We start from the raw sequence: 20,317 nt of genomic DNA on the forward strand, positions 1-20,317 counted from the left end.
TCAGGGGTAATGACCATTACATGCACTATAGCTGATCTCTATTTGGTTGCGTAAGGCATGTCTTACATATATATATTTTTTGATCATTCCATTTAGGCTATTTTAATCATACCACTTTCAAGCACCTTTTTTCCCCATTTTGGGACCTAGTATAGCAACTATAGCTTATTCCGCTCAGTAGCAGTTATTTGGATTATTACGTATACATATTGATTCTTTCTGGGAATTTATTTGGTCACCTACTTTAACATCTTACAGGATTAGGATTAGCCACCACACTAGTGTTGTAGTTGTCAGTATCTGTAAGGGTATGCGCGCACTGTGCGGAGCCGTCTGCGGCCCTGACACAGCAGAACAGCAGCTCATTATGCACGCACAGACGCATAGTGGACATGGGATTTCTACAGATCCCATCCACTGAGCTGTAACATCTGGCCGCTGCGGGTTTGACGCTGCATAAAGACACAGCATCAAAATCCCAGAGCACCGGATCATGGGCACATACCCACAGCCAAAACCAGGAGTGGGTGCTAAATACAGAGCGGTGACGTGTTTCTATTATACTTTTCCTCTGATTGTTCCTCACCTGGTTTTGGCTTACACATACTGAGGTAAAATACTGATAGTGGAGCCATAGCCTATAACCTACAGCTCGTCCCACAAAATACAAGCCCTTATATAGCTGCGTGGAAGGAAAATTATTGATTTTATAAAAAGCATTTCCTCTGCAATCAAACCTCTACTATGGGCCATACAGGTAAGTATAGATTTCCTTGTCTATCACCTGTATGCCCATAGTAGCGGTCTGATATCGCCCAGGGGGTGACACATTCCCTTTAAGCAGGTATAGGCGCTGAGCAGGGCTAGCTGCTGCACACTGCCCGCTCCTCACCCGTCACCGCGGCCGTGTGTGGACTGTGGACTTGGCAGGAGAGAAGTCTGTTTTGAACGTCATTGGCGGGAAAGGTTTGGCCACGCCCTGTGCACGGACGGCAGCGGTGACCATCACGTGCCAGATCGGTATCCGAGATCCCCGGCTCGCCCCGCCCTCCTGGGTTAACCGCTTCTTATCTGAAGCCCTGTAGCGATACACAAGAGTTAAACTGATAGGGCGGAGAGTAAACCTGGGCGGGGAGAAGTCAGTCTGTCCCTGGGCCAGTGTATAGCTCGGGCGAGTGGCCACCAGGTGACGGTGTGGGCACACGGCTCTGTGACGGACGCAGGCGGGATGCCTACCAGCTTTACTGTGGTCCCTGTGGAGCAACAGGAGGATGCTCCGGAGAGTGAGATGGCGGCAGCGGGCCAGGAGAGGACTGGCCATGGACCGCGGTGTCACAGTGAGGAGTCCCTACTAGGTAAGAGACCGAGCGGCCGGGTAGCCGTCACCTTCTCAGTGGGCAGGTGTGAGTGAGCGCTGCAGAGAGCACACTGTTCGAGGAGCGGAGCCCTCCACTGTCTGCGGAGCCCACTGCAAGGCTTCACCTGCCCAGCGGTGACGTCACGCCAAGCCCCGCCCCTCCCCGCTGCTTCTCGTCACACGGAAGCTTGCACTTCATTTACGTGTCAGCGCCGTCCTCTGCTGAGGGGTTTTGTGGCATGGCTGACTGTTTGAAACGTGTGTGTGTGGTGCTGACCCCCCCCCCCCCCCCCTTGCCTGGAGGGTGTGTGTGGTGCTGACCCCCCTTTGCCTGGAGGGTGTGTGTGGTGCTGACCCCCCCCCCCCCCCTTTGCCTGGAGGGTGTGTGTGGTGCTGACCCCCCCCCCCCCCTTTGCCTGGAGGGTGTGTGTGGTGCTGACCCCCCCCCCTTGCCTGGAGGGTGTGTGGTGCTGACCCCCCTTTGCCTGGAGGGTGTGTGGTGCTGACCCCCCTTTGCCTGGAGGGTGTGTGTGGTGCTGACCCCCCCCCCCCTTTGCCTGGAGGGTGTGTGTGGTGCTGACCCCCCCCCCCTTTGCCTGGAGGGTGTGTGTGGTGCTGACCCCCCCCCCCTTTGCCTGGAGGGTGTGTGTGGTGCTGACCCCCCCCCCCCTTTGCCTGGAGGGTGTGTGTGGTGCTGACCCCCCCCCCTTTGCCTGGAGGGTGTGTGTGGTGCTGACCCCCCCCCCTTTGCCTGGAGGGTGTGTGTGGTGCTGACCCCCCCCCCTTTGCCTGGAGGGTGTGTGTGGTGCTGACCCCCCCCCCCTTTGCCTGGAGGGTGTGTGTGGTGCTGACCCCCCCCCTTTGCCTGGAGGGTGTGTGTGGTGCTGACCCCCCCCCCTTTGCCTGGAGGGTGTGTGTGGTGCTGACCCCCCCCCCTTTGCCTGGAGGGTGTGTGTGGTGCTGACCCCCCCCCCTTTGCCTGGAGGGTGTGTGTGGTGCTGACCCCCCCCCCCCTTTGCCTGGAGGGTGTGTGTGGTGCTGACCCCCCCCCCCTTTGCCTGGAGGGTGTGTGTGGTGCTGACCCCCCCCCCCCTTTGCCTGGAGGGTGTGTGTGGTGCTGACCCCCCCCCCCCTTTGCCTGGAGGGTGTGTGTGGTGCTGACCCCCCCCCCTTTGCCTGGAGGGTGTGTGTGGTGCTGACCCCCCCTTTGCCTGGAGGGTGTGTGTGGTGCTGACCCCCCCCTTTGCCTGGAGGGTGTGTGTGTGGTGCTGACCCCCCCCCCCCCCCCCCTTGCCTGGAGGGTGTGTGTGTGGTGCTGACCCCCCCCCCCCCCTTGCCTGGAGGGTGTGTGGTGCTGACCCCCCCCCCCCCTTGCCTGGAGGGTGTGTGGTGCTGAGTCCCGTCCCCCCCCTTGCCTGGAGGGTGTGTGGTTGTGGTGTACATGCATCATTCTTTATGGGGCTGACAGAAAAAGCCGAGCGCAGATCTCTGCAGTCCCGGGGATGGGTTATGGAGCGTAGGTAGTATGTACTTATGGTGACTTTTTAGAGGAGTCCTCCAGGAAATAATGCATAAAGTACACTATTACAAATACATGTGATTATAAATTGTGTTGTTGTGCATTTACTGTGGTTTTGTCTATGGGACATTTATAAGGTTTTTCAAAACGGCTGTCATTATATTACTGAACGCAAAACCCAAACTATACATGTAAGAGAGGTTGTGTGAGTTGAGAAACTTCTACCTTCTCGCTTGTGTGTTTTTTGCTTTTCCCTTCATTTGGCAGACCCATTTAACTCAGACAACCCCTTTTAAAGTTAGTTGTATGTTGCAGATGTGACCAATATTATGGATAGTGATCCTTTCTGGATAATAAATGGGCTGGTGACCTGCTTCAGTAGGCCTGCCGATATGTCATGTACGTTGCAGAGCACGTGTTAGACAGGCTTATCTCGGTTACATGGCTAAGTAACAGGGGAGACTGTTGGGTCCCCAGACTGTCCCAAACTGCATGCTGATTTCGTTAGATTTTTCTTCTAAAGGTCTCATATAGCCTTCCAAAATCTCTCCATTTTGCTGTCAGTCCTACCATAACTGTGATTGTATGGCGGGTGTTGATCACGGCCATGGGGCATAGTTAAAGAATGCAAACCAGGACTAATCTGGGAGAAGGGATGCCATGCCTGACTAGTCCTTCCTTGTTAGCATGTATTCAGCTGGGGAATGATAGTACTGGTTTAAAAGATGGCAAACTCAGTAAGGCACATCCCATTTTGTCAGAATAAGCAGCATGTATCCTTTCCTGCTGTAGAAACTATTTTGGACAGTAGGGGACCAGATATGTTCGCTTTAATATATAATTACTACAACTTTGTAACAATGTCAGTCAAACAGAGGAAGGAGGTGCTGGATGGGGATTAGACCCAGGGAGTCAGAGACTTGGGAAGTGCTTTCACACTCATTGGGCACAGGTTTCTACAAAAAAAAAGTTTGAAGAAAATAGATTAGATGCTGATGATCAAACTTTAAAAGGATATCGTAATCTACTAAAAGTCACCTATCCATTGAATATGTAATGTTAGTTTGGTGTGGATCTCAATGTGCAGAATGGGTGACTTCAGGTCCTGTTGTTTTCTGACTGCAAAACAGTGGTTAGGAGGAGTTTAAAAAGCACTCCCATAAAAGTTTTTATCGTCTTAATATATTTCAATAATCATATTATTATATAGCACTGTGTCATTACAATTGCTCTTTAATAAATAGAGCAGTTGTTTTTGCATACACTCACACACAAATTTTTAACTAAAATTACTGAACGTGTGAACGTGGCCGTAGAAAGCCACTTCCAGTCCATACAAAAGACACTATGGTCTGGATAGTCTCATCTGCGGTTAAGTAGAGATAGATATATGGAAATGGGGGGTGCACCAGTGCCAATCATAGGGCAAAAAATGACAAGATAATCTGAAGCAAAAAAAGAAGAAAGAGACAATGTAATATGGAAATGCACACCTATGAGTCTATAGTGTTAAATCAAAAAATTCCAAAATTTATTAATGTGCACTGACACAAACATGCTAAAACCAGTAAAAAACAGAAACTATACAGAAAGACCATGTCCACAAGTAATCAATAACCTGAAGGTACAGATAATGACATAGATCAATTGCCCCATAAGAACATGTTACAAATAACCACCATACATCAAATACTGCAGTTTGGTTGAACAAAATGGCAGATATAGAGGATCATATAGACAGAAACCTGTAGGTATATAGTATAATAAAGATATAGAACTCAAAACCAGGCGTCTGCAGTTAAGTAGTGCAGAAGAGGTCAGGAACTCTGCTGATCACTGGAGAAGGAAGTATATTGAGATCTGCACTTTGTACTCTTTTATACACGTTTAGGTGTATGTAGTTAGAAATCTTCATGGGGGTGGCTCTCTAACCCCTTAGCACAAAATAATGTACATGCACGACAGCACTCGGGTCAGTGTGTGAATGGAGCTCTGGAGCAGAGATTCCTCTACATGCAGTAGATGCCAGCATCTGTCCATGATTGCTGCTATTAACCATTTAAATGCTGCTGTCAGTCTTTGCTCCATTGAAATTCCGCAGTCATAGGCTCCCGTTGAGCCACCCCCGCCTGCCAGGCACCAATGGATTACCAGTGCTAAAAGCTTAGTCACTGCCAACTTGGTACTTCTGTGAAGCACAGCTGTTTTTTTTCATATAGAAATTATAATTGCCCAACATTTTACCCATTTAAAAAGAGATTTAAAAAAACAAGCATATTTGTATCACCCGTCGCTGTAACAATCTGATTAATCGAAATATACAATTAACCCATACGTTTTATTTTACTCGCTTATATAGCGCCATTAATTCCACAGCACTTTACAGACATTGTGAGCCCTAATGGGAACAGTTCCTATAATCTAAATTCCCTATCAGTATGTTTTTGTAATGTGGGAGGAAAGCTGAGAACCCGGAGGAAACCCACGCAAACACGGGGAGAACATACAAAGTCCTTAAGAAGTAACTGAACATCTTGAAAGATTAAGTCGTAGCTGCGATAAAGCTTCTGTCAAAAAACAAAGCACCTGTATGTGACAATATTCCAATAGAGCTAATAGTCTTCTGAAACAGCAGTTGAGGTCATCACACACCTGTGACAACAGATATGAACAACTGGTAAATGGCCCAAGGACAGGACAAGATCTGTGTTTATTCTTATTCCAAATAAGGGAGATGCTACTGACTATGAAAACAATCGTACTGTTGTATTCCTACCTCATTCCATCAAAATACTGTCACGGTGGCATCTACTTGTATGCCATCGCCGCCCCACTCGCTGTGCGGTTTCTTCTTGCGGCAGGCCGTGCTGCTGAATTTGTTTCCTCCTGTACATCACAGCATTGCTGCTGCACATGTGGTATCCATCTAGCCTTAGGGTGGAGTGGCAGGTCTCTGCATGAATTTAACCCTGTAGTGTCCTGCAGAGATTTGGTTCCCCGGCCTATCCTTTGCCACTAGGTCGCATTTTAGGCAGCTACCACTCTCTGCTAGAACATTGTTCCTTCCCTGTTAGTTCACGATATATAGCTTTCTCTTGAAACCGCTTCCCTTTAATGACCCAGCTTATTTACCCATTCCTGTTTGACCTCTATATCCCTGACCTCGGCTGCGCCTACTGATCCTGTGCTGTCTGCCCCAACCTTGGACCGTCTGACCACGTTTCGGTATTTGCCATCCCTTTCCACGTACTTGTGCCTCAGACCGTCCGGTCAGCTGCTGCAGTCTTGGGAACTGCTTTGGAGTGGTACCTGGCGACTACCTGCAGCCAAGCCTATCCTCACCACTGGAGGCTCTAGCGAAAACCAGGTAGTCGCTTAGTCACACCCCTCCAGGGTGAGCCCAGCCTGAGGCACAGTGGGTCCTTACCCACCAGCGTTCCAAATAATACTGAAGATCCTACAAATACTGGTACATCCTTACTTTGAAAAGGAGCTGGCAGAGGAACAAGCAGGATTCAGAAAAGGCAGAGGAACAAGAGATGTAATTAGTAGTGTTGAGCGAGTATGTTCTATTAACCCTTTTGCCGAGTATGCTCGGGCTGAGCTCCGAGTATTTAAATCGCTCCCGTGTGCATGATTTGCGACTGTTTGACAGTTTTACTACATGTGAGGAATGTTTATTTCTTACACATTCCTCACATGTAATAAAGCTGTCAAACAGTTGCAAATCATGCACACGGGGAGCGATTTAAACACATCACCGAGCAGCTGTAAATACTCGGAGCTCGGCCCGAGCATACTCGGAACAGAACATACTCGCTCAACACTAGTAATTAGCTATATTAGATGGATAATAGAAATGCCCAAAGAATACAACAGAGATCTATTCTTGCTTCATCAACTACAGCAAAGTCTTCGACTGCATTGATCATCAGAAACTTTGCAATACCATGAAGGATATGAGTGTGCTTAACCTTTACATCGACAAAGAAGCAACAGTCTAAACAGCACACTGTGACACGACATGGTTCCAAGTAGAGCGAGGCATTGAACAAAGCTGCTTCCTGTCACTATTTCTCTTCAATTTATAAGCAGGATCTATTTTCAAGAAGGTTGGACTTGCTGAAAAAAAGGAATCAAAATTGCTGGACGAATCATCAACAATATTAAATACACAAACGATACAACATTGGCAACAAGGGTAGATGGAATGAAGGACTTATTATGGAGTGTGAAGATGGAAAGCTCAAACATATGACTCCTACTCAATACAAAGAAGACCAAGAGATTGATTACTGCCAGGTATGACCGGAACACAGTTGAGATGGATGGCGACAAACTGGAAGTTGTAAAGGACTTCACCCTACTTAGGTCAATAATCACTCAAGATGCAGCGATGACACCTGAAGTCAATTCGGGACTAGCTATGGGCAAATCAACAATGAAGTCACTGGTCTTCAAATCATGGAACATTTCACTGGCGACGAAGACACTGTTCGTACATAGTCTGGTCTTTTCTGTAGTAACATATGGATGCGAAGCCCGGACAATAAAGAAACAAGACAAAAAAATCAATGCCTTCAAAATGTGGTGCTTGCGAAGGTGATCAATACCGTGGCAAGAAGAATGAACAAATTAAGCCAGACATGTCACTTGAAGCAACTAGGATCACAAGCTAAGACTTGCCTAGTCTTACGAAGAGAGCAATCCTTTGGAGAAAGACATCATGATTTGAAGAATTGAAGGAACAAGGCGAAGAAGAAGACCAGCAACCCTATGGCTTTATACTATCAAGCTAATGGCGGAGAAAACCGTGGTGGACCTATCTAGGCTTGCACAAGATCGATCTTCCTACAGAGCGTTCATCCATCAAGTCGAATTGGCTCGAGATCGCACTGAAGGCCGTTAACCCCCTTTACGACCTTGAATGTATCCATGCGTCCAGGTCACTAGGTACTTACCGACCTTGGACGTGTGGATACATCCAGGTGGTTTTGCACACACAGGGACTGTGCGTGGTCGATCGCTACCGGGTGTCAGCTGATTCTGAGTAAGTGCCAGGAGCGGTGCCCGCACCACTTCTGGCATTTTATGCCCCTCAGTGCTGTGATCGCAGAATTTAGCAGGCATGCAGACGGAGGGAGCCCCCTCTGCACTCCGACCGTCATGATGTCATCCGGGTCAACAGGTACTAGCAAGTTAGTTAGATCTTGCGCAGTGCATGATCTAGCTAACTTTATCTGGAGGGCTGACAGTTCAAATGCATTAGAACTGCAATCAGACTGCAGAAAGTGAAAGTCCCATAGAGGGACTAGGTAAAAAAAAATTGTAAAAACATCTCAAAATAGTAAATATATTCTACTCCAAATAGTTTCATGGAAAAAAAATAATAAACTACACATTTGGTATCGCTGCGTCCAGAACGACTCGACCTATAAAACTGTACCCCCAGTCAACTTCTTCAGGGAACAGTATGTATGTATGTGTGTGTGTGTGTGTGTGTGTGTGTGTGTGTGTGTGTGTGTGTGTGTGTGTGAAGGTATATCAAAAGGTAGCACTCTAAATAATTTTTTAGAAAAAAGTGGACTTTATTGAGCCCAAAAAGCAACGTTTCGGTTCACAGAACCTTTTTCAAGCAGAGTTCTAATGCATAAGGTGCAATATATATAGTTACAAACAGTGATTCCATAATTGCAATTAATTTATACAAAACCATGATTTCACAAAAAAAGTGCATATCTCAAAATAACGTTCCAATTACATACTTGGTGATGAATTTAGAAAATACATTATTATCTTCAATATCATGATCCATAACTCTCATAAAGTGACAAGTGCTTTGATAATTATTAGTGCCAGGTGTAAATTATAAATAATACATATGAGGGTGCGACTCACCCTGCAGCAATCATGCATAAACATATTTCCGACTTCCTCCACGCTATTCTCGGCGTCTCAGAGTTCAATCTGCGCATGTCTCCCATGAGACCCACATTGGGTAAATTCATTAACGAGTAAAATTGGAACTTATCTTGATAGAATATTAAATCCGTTGGCGAAAAATACTAAATCCTTTGTGAGAGATACCACAGATTTTTTATTAAAAACACAGGAAGTCGAATTAAAAAATGAGGTAATTTTGGCCTCATTTGATGTGGTATCTCTATACGCCTCCATTGATAATGATAGGGGGGTGGAGGCGATTGAACGGAGACTGTCATATATGGATCTCAGAGAAAACAGTAGGAAACGTATTATTGAACTATTAGAGTTCGTATTATGTCATTATTTCTTCCAGAAACGTGGAACCGCGATGGGGGCCAATATGGCCCCTGCTTATGCAAATATTCTTATGGCTACATTGGAGGAGGACCTTGTCTGTGTCCCACCACTTTAGACACGTTATGGTGTGGTGGCGATACATAGATAATGTCTTCCTCCTATGGACAGGTACACAAGAGGAACTGGAGGATTTTTATGTTAATTTGAATCAGGTCGATAGGACTATTAAATTTACATTGGTGAGCTCATGTAAATCTATTCAGTTTTTGGATGTTCTTATCACACAGGAAAATGGAAAACTATTGACTTCCCTTTTCACTAAACCGACGGATCGAAACGATTTCCTGAGGTACAACAGTCACCATCCAAGACGTATGGTAGAATCATTACCTTTTAGTCAATATGTAAGAATTAAAAGAATAGAGAGTAGTGAGGAGGGTTTGCATAAAAGTGCACAGAAACTTACGAAAAAACTTAGGTCGAGAGGATACCCTCAGAAACTTTTAAATAAACAGGAAAAAAAAGTTAGTGAACTAAATAGGGATATTATTTTGAAAAAAACGACTAAAGGTAATAAGGATGATAGAATACCTATGGTATCGACATTTTGTGAAGACAGTGAACAGGTAGCGAGTATAGTTAGGAACCATTGGAAAATGTTAAAGTGTTTACCGGACGTGCCAGAATTTAAAAATCCCCCTCCTTTTTTCTTATAGAAGAAATAAAAATATTAAAGATGTATTAGTACATTCAATTATTGGCCCCTCTAAAACTGTGACTCAGACATTCATTACAGGTAGGGGGAGAAAGGGTTGTTATCCATGCCTTTCATGTGTTAATTGCCCGTTTATGTTAAAAGGTGATCGGTTTGTTCATCCAAAAACTCAAAGTATATAATATAAAAAATTTCTTTACATGTGATTCCGACTGTATAATATATTTGTTGGAGTGCCCTTGCTCACTTTGGTATATAGGAGAAACTACATGTGATTTTAAAACTCGCATGAATAATCATAGACATTCTATTAGAAAAAAGAGGATGGATTTACCTGTATCAAAGCATTTTGTGGAGGCGGGACATACTGTGGCACAATTAAGGTTTAGAATTATAGATGCGGTCCCATTGCAGAGACTGGGTGGTGACAGAATATAATTATTAAAGAGAAAGGAACTTGAGTGGATCCATAAATTGAACACATTGAAGCCTAATGGATTAAATGCTGAATTTAATACAGCAGGTATCACCTGAGGATTATGTTCAGACATTAGCAGTATATGAAAATTGGAGTATTTTAAATATAATTGAGTTTTTATTTTTTAATATATTTATATATCGATGTTTTTGGTTTCTTGCAGATCAATCACTTTCACTATGATATCTTATGGAGGTGACTCGACTTGCAGCAACATGCGTATAAAGAAAGGGAGACTTCCTCTGGGAATGGATTTTTCATAAAAAAATTTTTTTTATATACACTATATAGTAGTTCAAAATATTCAAGTTTCCACCTAATGAAGATAGAAATATATCTCTATATTGTGAAATGGTACTCCTATTTATGGAGAGAATTGAATTATAATGTATTTCCAATTATCGCCTGAGATTGGGAAGGGGGTGGGGACCTGAGGAAGGTTCCTCCTCTGACTCTTTAATCTCACTCCATGGATGAACCTAGGGATAGGGAATTCCATGGAAGGGTGTTTGGGTTAAGTATTAATATATTATCTCTCTGTTCATTTATAATTATGAACATGGGAATTATCGTATGGACACCGTCCTCATAATATAAATAAATTGAGAAGTGTGAATAGGATGGTGTCCTTGATAATATTGATATAAGAAGTGTGCGCGTCTTTGTAGTTTATGGGTTAGGAGAGGATAGGACAAACTATATTAATCAAGTGCACATTCTATCTATATTTAAAAATAATCTTCTGTGTGGTATTTGCCAACTAGAAAGATGGCGACCGTAGTGTCACAAGTGTAAAGCGCATGTCCGGTGACGTCACGATATGGGCGGACTAAGTTTGCTCCGGTCATGTGACAAAACAATGTGGGTCTCACGGGAGACATATGTGCCGATTGAATTCTGAGACGCCGAGAATAGCGTGGAGGAAGTCGGAAGTATGTTGGTGCATGATTGCTGCGGGGTGAGTCGCACCCTCATTTGTAGTATTTATAATTTACACCTGGCACTAATAATTATCAATCAAAGCACTTGTCACTTTATGAGAGTTATGGATCATGATATTGAAGATAATAATGTATTTTCTAAATTTATCACCAAGTATGTAATTGGAACGTTATTTTGAGACATGCACTTTTTTTGTGAAATCATGGTTTTGTATAAATTAATTGCTATTATGGAATCACTGTTTGTAACTATATATATATTGCACCTTATGCATTTGAACTCTGCTTGAAAAAGGTTCTGTGAACCGAAATGTTGCTTTTTGGGCTCAATAAAGTCCATTTTTTTCTAAAAAAATTATTTGGAGTGCTGCCTTTTGCTATACCTTCTTTGATATGCAACAGTTTGGACAGACTGGAGGCCTGGCACCCACTAGTGAGTAATTATTAAATGGTGCTGTTTTCAAAAAAAAAAAAATATATATATATATATATATATATATATATATATATATATATATATATATATATATATATATATATATATATATATATATATATATATATATATATATATATATATATATATATATATATATATATATATATTGTAATGCAGCGACGACTTGCTGGCATTATGGTAATGGTCCAGGATGTGTTTTACCTGATCATGTACCTTTCCCCTCAGGTGACTGGTCACATGACTGTGACATCAGCAAGGTCCTGTCAGTATGTGTGTGTGTGCACGGGATGCATATATAAACCCTGCTTGATGGGAGACAGGTGTGTTCTGTGAGAGAGGCGTAAGGCCTGTTCCCGTGTGTGTGGGACACTGACCGTGTGAGGCCGAGTGAAGCCTGGTGCCTGAAAGGCAGAGCCTGGATCCTGTGTGGATGTCAGTGGCCTTTGAGGGAACGACGGCTGGAGACCCCCACCTGGGAAGCCGCAAAGCCACAGTGGTGGCGGATTAAATGGACTGCAGCAGCTAAACCCGGCAAAGGTAATACCCTGTGTTATATGGACATTAATATGGTCATGGCTATGTTATTACCTTGCTGAAGGCTGTACCTGGAGCAAGTGGGCCGGTGTGTCACTTGGCTCGTGAATATTATATATATGTGTGTCGGTGTGCCACTGAGTTGGACCTGGTCATATGCGGTTTATGAAGTAATAAACTGCTGAGCATTGTTTAAAAACGGAAAGACATTGCACGTGTGCATTGATTGTCGCAGCGAAGCGAGTATTCCCCATTATGATGTCTAGCGCTGCCTTACAATATATATATATATATTTATATATATATCTCACCGAACAAAAAGTGGAATCAAATGCGCTCAAAAAGACTAATTTAATTAAAAATGGGATAGCTGACAATGTCATCTTATTTCTCAAAAAACAAGCTGACCTTAACCCCTTAAATACCAGGGACGTATTAGTACGCATATTTGCGTACTGTCCGTTCAGTGAGGGCTGCTGCGCTGAGCCCTCACTGAACCGAGCACATGTCAGCTGATTATTACAGCTGACATGTGCCCGCAACAGCCCCGGGTGGAATCGCGATCCACCCGCGGCTGTTAACATGTTGAATGCCGCTGTCAATCTCCGACAGCGGCATTTAACGCACGCTTCCGGGTTGCGCGTCATAAGCCCCGCCCACCGGCGACCCCCGTCACGTGATCGCGGGTCACCGATGGGTGGGCATGACAACCCAGGGTCTGCAGCAGACGCCTGTGGTTGTCATGATCTTGTTGCTATGAGCGCCACCTAGTGCTCGGCGCTCATAGAACAGGACCATTTCTGCTGCATGCAGGGGACCTGCTCGTCCCCTGTATGTAGCAGAGGTGATCGGACAGTTGCTGCTTCTAGTCTCATTTGGAGACTATAGAAGCAAGCAAAAAGTAAAAAAAAAAAAAGTTTTTAAAAAAATATAAAAGTTTAAATCACCCCCCTTTCGCCCCATTCAAAATAAAATATAAAAAAAAAAAACCCTACATACACATATTTGATATCGCCGCGTTCAGAATCGCCCGATCTATCAATATAAAAAAAGAATTAATCCGATCGGTAAACGGCGTAACGAGAAAAAAATTCTAAACGCCAGAATTACGTTTTTTGGTCGCTGCAAAATTGCAATAAAATGCAATAACGGGCGATCAAAACATCGGATCTACCCCAAATGTTATCAATAAAAACGACAGCCCGGTGCGCAAAAAATAAGCCATCAACCAGCCCCAGATCACGAAAAATGGAGACGCTACAGGTCTTGGAAAATGGCGCTATTTTTATTTTTTATTTTTTACCAAATTTTGGATTTTTTTTTCACCACTTAAATATAAAAGAACCTATACATGTTTGGTGTCTATGAACTCGTAATGACCTGTAGAATAAGAAGGGCAGGTCAGTTTTAGCATTCAGTGAACGTGGTAAAAAAAATAAATAAAAAACAACTGTGGTATTGCACTTTTTTTGCAATTTTACCGCACTTGGAATTTTTTTCCCGTTTTCCCGTACAGGATATGGTAAAACTAGTAATGGCGTTGAAAAGTACAACTCGTCCCGCAAAAAATAAGCCCTCACATGGCCATATTGACCAAAAAATAAAAACGCTATGGCTCTGGGAACAAGGGGAGCAAAAACGAAAATGCAAAAACGGAAAATGCTCCGGGGCTTAAGGGGTTAAGCTTCAGCCGCAGATTAATAAGTTATAGCTCTCAGAATAAAGTTATGCAAAGATAATTTTTCCTATAAGATAGTTTGTGTAAAAATACCAAATCATATACAGTACAGACCAAAAGTTTGGACACACCTTCTCATTTCAAGATTTTTCTGTATTTTCATGACTATGAAAATTGTACATTCACACTGAAGGCATCAAAACTATGAATTAACACATGTGTAATTATATACTTAACAAAAAAGTGTGAAACAACTGAAAATATGTCTTATATTCTAGGTTCTTCAAAGTAGCCACCTTTTGCTTTGATGACTGCTTTGCACACTCTTGGCATTCTTGGCATTCTCTTGATGAGCTTCAAGAGGAAGTCACTGGAAATGGTCTTCCAACAATCTTGAAGGAGTTCCCAGAGATGCTTAGCACTTGTTGGCCCTTTTGCCTTCACTCTGCGGTCCAGCTCACCCCAAATCATCAAGATGCTGTGGTAGCCATGCTGGTTCAGTATGCCTTCAATTTTGAATAAATCCCCAACAGTGTCACCAGCAAAGCACCCCCATACCATCACACCTCCTCCTCCATGCTTCATGGTGGGAACCAGGCATGTAGAGTCCATCCCTTCACCTTTTCTGCGTCGCACGAAGACACGATGGTTGGAACCAAAGATCTCAAATTTGGACTCATCAGACCAAAGCACAAATTTCCACTGGTCTAATGTCCATTCTTTGTGTTCTTTAGCTCAAACTTGTCTCTTCTGCTTGTTGCCTGTCCTTAGCAGTGGTTTCCTAGCAGCTATTTTACCATGAAGGCCTGCTGCACAAAGTCTCCTCTTAACAGTTGTTGTAGAGATGTGTCTGCTGCTAGAACTCTGTGTGGCATTGACCTGGTCTCTAATCTGAGCTGCTGTTAACCTGCGATTTCTGAGGCTGGTGACTCGGATAAACTTATCCTCAGAAGCAGAGGTGACTCTTGGTCTTCCTTTCCTGGGGCGGTCCTCATGTGAGCCAGTTTCTTTGTAGCGCTTGATGGTTTTTGCAACTGCTCTTGAGGACACTTTCAAAGTTTGCCCAATTTTTCGGACTGACTGACCTTCATTTCTTAAAATAATGATGGCCACTCGTTTTTCTTTACTTAGCTGCTTTTTTCTTGCCATAATACAAATTCTAACAGTCTATTCAGTAGGACTATCAGCTGTGTTTCCACCTGACTTCTGCACAACACAACTGATGGTCCCAACCCCATTTATAAGGCAAGAAATCCCACTTATTAAACCTGACAGGGCACACCTGTGAAGTGAAAACCATTTCCGGTGACTACCTCTTGAAGCTCATCAAGAGAATGCCAAGAGTGTGCAAAGCAGTCCTCAAAGCAAAAGGTGGCTACTTTGAAGAACCTAGAATATAAGACATATTTTCAGTTGTTTCACACTTTTTTGGTAAGCATATAATTCCACATGTGTTAATTCATAGTTTTGATGCCTTCAGTGTGAATGTACAATTTTCAAAGTCATGAAAATACAGAAAAATCTTTAAATGAGAAGGTGTGTCCAAACTTTTGGTCTGTGCTGTACATAACATATATAAATGTGGTATCGCTGTAATCATACTGACCTGAAAAATAAAGCTGCCTTATCACTTTTACCATATGCGGAATGGCGTAGAAAACTCCCACCACCACCCCCCCCATCCCCCCCCCCCAAAAAAAAAAAAAAAAAGAAAAAACAGTTCCTGAATTGTTGGTTTTTGTTCATTGTGCCTCCCAACAATTGGAATAGAAGGCGATCAAAAAATGTCATGGGCCCGAAAATGGTACCAATAAAAACAACTCGTCCTGCAACAAACAAGCAGTCATATGCTTCTGTCAGCAGACATATGGAGAAATTATACGTCTCAAAATATGGTGATGCAAAACCTTTTTTTTTTTTTTTGCAAAAAAAAAAAAAGTGTTCTTTTGGCTGTCACACACACACTAACATAACCCGATTTTATAAATCTGGTATCGCTGTAATCCCATTGACCTGAAGAATAGTCACCTAATCACTTAAGCAACAAAAGAAATGGTGTAAAAAATTAAAACAAATTCTTGACCTGCTGTTGATTTGTTCATTCTGCCTCCCAAAGATCACAGTAAGGCTCTGCTCAAATCTATCCTACGCTGAGAGCTTACACCAGGGTTTCCGTTTAAATACGTGATTCAAACGAAACCCCCAGCGGAAGACTCCCTATAATGAGGCAGATGGAAGCTCTGTGGATGCCGTCTGACCTGGGGTCCAGCAGTGCCCGTCTTTTTAGCACGGCGGTGGAGTCGGTATAAAATGTACCGACTCCAACTCCTAAAATATATAATAAATTAGGTACAGTAGTTCAATTTGGTAAAGTTATGAAATGTCATATAAATGTCTGTCCTATTCCTGATCTAAGGGTCTAGACTTTTAGCTGAGATGAATCTGTGCTGCAGTAAATTTATCACTTAAAATGAGCCATGTATGAGGGAGTCGGTGTCGGAGGTTTGGCTTACCGACTCCACAGCCCTGCTTTGTAGGCTAAAAGTGCCGTCTGCCACAGTTTTGTGCACTTCTGAAAAGGACACCACTGAACAGAGGCCAGACTAAGTCCAGAGTAACTCTGCTGCCTCATTATAGTGAATGGATCCCTCGGGAGTTTCATCCAAATCACATTATTTGTAGATTTAGATGAAAACCCCAATGTAAGTGCTCAGCGTAGAACGCTGGATAAACGTGATCCCAAACGTTAGGTTAAATGTTCCTAACTAGTTATGAGTGAGCATTTATTGTTAATTTTTTCGGCGAGAACGCTTGGGTGCTCGCCGAGTATTTTCAGCGTGCTAGGCATCTATGTTAGTGCCGCAGCGGCTGCATGTGTCGCGGCTGTTAGGCACTCCCTGCTCGTGTCACAGCTGTCTAACAAACTGGCAATCCCTTCATAAAGTCCCAACTCAGGTCTGTCAATGGAAATATAGTGGGGTTCCACGTTACTGGTAGTACAAAGTCTCTGGAAAAGCGAAATGGCTCCTCGTCTCCTGCAAGAAACTCAGCGAATTCTGCTCTCCCAAATCCAAATGCCCCAGTGTGCCTAAACCACATTTTGTATCCACATGTTTGGCATTTCTGTAGCGATGAGAGTCCACCTAATTTACGGATGCGTGTCTGTTTGCAAATTTTCGCTCAGCAACATCCACTGCTGCTTGTTTCTGGAAAACACCCATGGAGTCAGATCATCACTACCCCTGTAGATAAATTCCCAAAGGGCTATAATTTCCAAAATGGGGTCACTTGAGAGGGGATTCTGCTCTTCTAGCACTTAGGGGCTCTGTTTATAGAGTCCGCAGAGTATTCTGGGAAAATCTACGCTCCAGAAGGCGAATAGCGCTCCGTCCCTCCCGAGTCTTGCCGTATGACAAGGCAGTACTGGACAGTCACCTATTGGGTATTTTTACATTCAGCAGAAATTGTGGGCACAAATTTTGGTGCCATTTGTGCCCATTTCCCAGTGTGAAAATGTAAAATCTTAGACTAAAACTAAATTTTTGTGGCAAAAATGTAATTATATTTTTTCTTCACTTCCCAATGGTATAAAATTCTGTGATCCACCTGTGGTGACAATATGATCACTACACCCATAGATGAACTCCATTGAAATGTGTAGTTTTTAAATTGGGATCACTTATGGGGGGTTCTGCTGTTCTGGCACTTCAGGGGCATGACCAATTTGACATGGCACCCTCAAACCATTCCAGCCAAATCTGAACTCCAATACTGCACTTCTTCTCTTGTGACCGGTCTCAAAAGTAGTTTTCGCGACCTGTGGGGTATCAGCATACTTGGGAGAAATTGCACAAAAAAATTTCGGGTCCATTTTTTTTATCCTGATATCCTTGTGAAAATGAAAAAAGTTGGGCTTAAAACAACATTTTTTGGGAAAAAATATATATTGTTTTCCATTTTTTCACAGATCAATGTTGTAAAATGCTGTAAAGCACCTTTTAAGTTCAAGATTCTATCGCACATCTAAATGAATTCCTTGAGGGGTCTAGTTTCCAAAATGGGGTCACTTGTGGGGGTTTTCCACTTTTTAGGTACATCTGGGGCTCTCCAAATGCGACATGACACCCGCAGACCATTCCCTCAAACTCTGCATTCCAAAACGTCACCGATTATTTTCTGAGCCCAGCTGTTCGCTGAAACAGTAGTTTACCCCCACACATGGGGCATCTGCGTGCTCAGGAGAAATTGCACAACAAATTTTGGGTTCCATTTTCTCCTGTTACCCTTGTGTGAAATATAAAAATTTGGGGCTAAAGGTTTTTTGTGGGGGGGGGGGGGGGAGATAGATAGATAGATAGATAGATAGATAGATAGATAAATCTATATATATAAAAAATAAACTAATTTGGGTCTAAAGTAAGATTATTGTGAAAAAAAAAATATTTTTTTTTTTCCTTCCACATTCCATTAATTCCTGTGAAACACCTGATGAGTTAATAATCTTCTTGATTGTGGTTTTGAGCACCTTGGGGGGTACAGTTTTTAGAATGGTGTCACTTTTGGTTATTTTCTGTCATTTTTCTGTCGACATGGCATCCTCTCTCGATTTCAGACAATTTTGCGTTTAAAAAGTCAGTGCTCCTTCCCTTCTGAACCCTGCCGTGTGGGTTTCTTTTTTTTTTTTTTTTTTTTTGTTTCCCTCCCACATATGGGTATCAGCGTACTCAGGAGAAACTGCACAACAGTTATTTTGGGGGTCCATTTTCTCTTCTTACCCTTGTGAAAATAAAAAAATTGGGGCTAAAAGATCATTTTTGTGAAAAAAAGTAATTTTTTTTATTTTTCACGGCTCAATGTTATAAACTTCTGTGAAGAACCTCGGGGTTCAAGGTGCTTACCACACATCTAGATAAGTTCCCCGAGGCCCGAGGGGTCTAGTTTCCAAAATGGTGTCACTTGTGGGGGGTTTACACTGTTTAAGCACATTAGGGGTTCCCCAAACGTCCGCTAATTATTCAAGCGGGCACGACAGGTAACTGGCAGGTGCTCCAGATAGGCAGGCTGGCGGGCTGGACTGTAGACAGACTGAAGAGCAGGACTGACAGGCAGCGGGACCTGAGGGCTGAAGAAAGTGCTTGCACACAGAACAACAACCTTGCACAGGCACCTCCATTTTGGAGGAGGTGCCTTATATAGGGGAAGTCCTCCGGCCATTGGCCGGGGACCCTATAGGATGGCGCGCGGCCCCTTTTAAGAGGGAGGGAGCACGCGCGCCCTAAGCACGGAGCCCGGGAGGCTGCGCGCCACAGCAGCAGGAGAGCGGTAGGACACCGGACCTGGACCGCGGCGGTGAGGGGAACGGCATCTCTGCCCGGCAGGAGGCAGAGACGCCGATACTACTGTACTCCCCCCCCCCCCCCCCCCCCCCCCCTTTATTCCCCCTCTTCTTAAGGCCCGCAAGAAATTTTTTTAAGAAGATGAGGGGCATGAATCTTCTCCCTGGGTTCCCAAGACCTCTCCTCAGGGCCAAACCTCTTCCAATCCACAAGAAAGAAGGTGTTTCCTCTTACCCTCTTGGTGGCCAAAATGTTTTCTACCTCAAAGACTTCCCCAGCAGAGACTGGAGCTGGAGCGGCACCTGGATCGTCAGAATTAAGGAGAACAGGTTTGAGGAGGGATACATGAAAGGAGTTGTGAATCCGTAAGGTGACTGGGAGTTTCAGCTTGTAAGCCACGGGATTGATTTGGTTAAGAACCTCGAACGGACCGTTGAACTGCGGACCCAACTTATAGGAAGGTATCTTGAGACGAACATATTTGTAGGAAAGCCAGACCTTGTGTCCCGGATGGAATTGAGGCGGATCCAGACGTCTGTTATCAGCATATTTCTTCATCCACTCGAAGGATTGAAGAAGTGCATATCTAGTGTCTTCCCAAATAGCTGAAAATTCGCTGACCAGAGCCTCTGCAGCAGGATTGTCCACTGAAGAGGAGATGGGAAATGGAATCCTGGGGTGTTGACCGTAGACCACAAAGAACGGGGATTTAGAAGAAGACTCTTGACCGTAGACCACAAAGAATGGGGATTTAGAAGAAGACTCACTCTCATGGTTATTATAGGAGAACTCGGCCCAGGGCAGTAGCTCAACCCAATTCGTTATGGTGAGCGTTGACAAAATGCCGAAGAAAGCTGGTAAGGACCTGGTTGATACTTGTTACTTGACCACTGGACTGAGGATGATACGCAGAGGAGAAATCCAAGGAGACATCCAGCAGCTTACACGTAGCTCCCCAGAAGCGCGAAGTGAACTGAACCCCGCGATCAGACACAATGTGGAGGGGTAGGCCGTGGA

The 20,317-nt window shown here is 43.9% G+C and overlaps 1 protein-coding gene across 3 annotated transcripts in view; it reads left to right on the top strand.

Annotated features, from left to right (window-relative positions):
• The first annotated feature begins 959 nt into the window (after positions 1-959).
• SLC12A7 (solute carrier family 12 member 7) overlaps positions 960-20,317 on the top strand; it is a 531,598-nt gene continuing 512,240 nt past the window's right edge. For all 3 annotated transcript variants that reach the window (XM_073678432.1, XM_073678433.1, XM_073678434.1), the window contains exon 1: positions 960-1,355. In XM_073678432.1, the coding sequence (XP_073534533.1) occupies positions 1,229-1,355 (127 nt within the window). In that variant the 5' untranslated portion in view covers positions 960-1,228. The remainder of the gene's footprint in view (positions 1,356-20,317) is intronic.

This window comes from Phyllobates terribilis, unplaced genomic scaffold (genome assembly GCF_046119375.1).
Source record: "Phyllobates terribilis strain yellow unplaced genomic scaffold, ASM4611937v1 Scaffold_4__5_contigs__length_816908805, whole genome shotgun sequence".
NCBI classification, from domain to species: Eukaryota; Metazoa; Chordata; class Amphibia; order Anura; family Dendrobatidae; genus Phyllobates; species Phyllobates terribilis.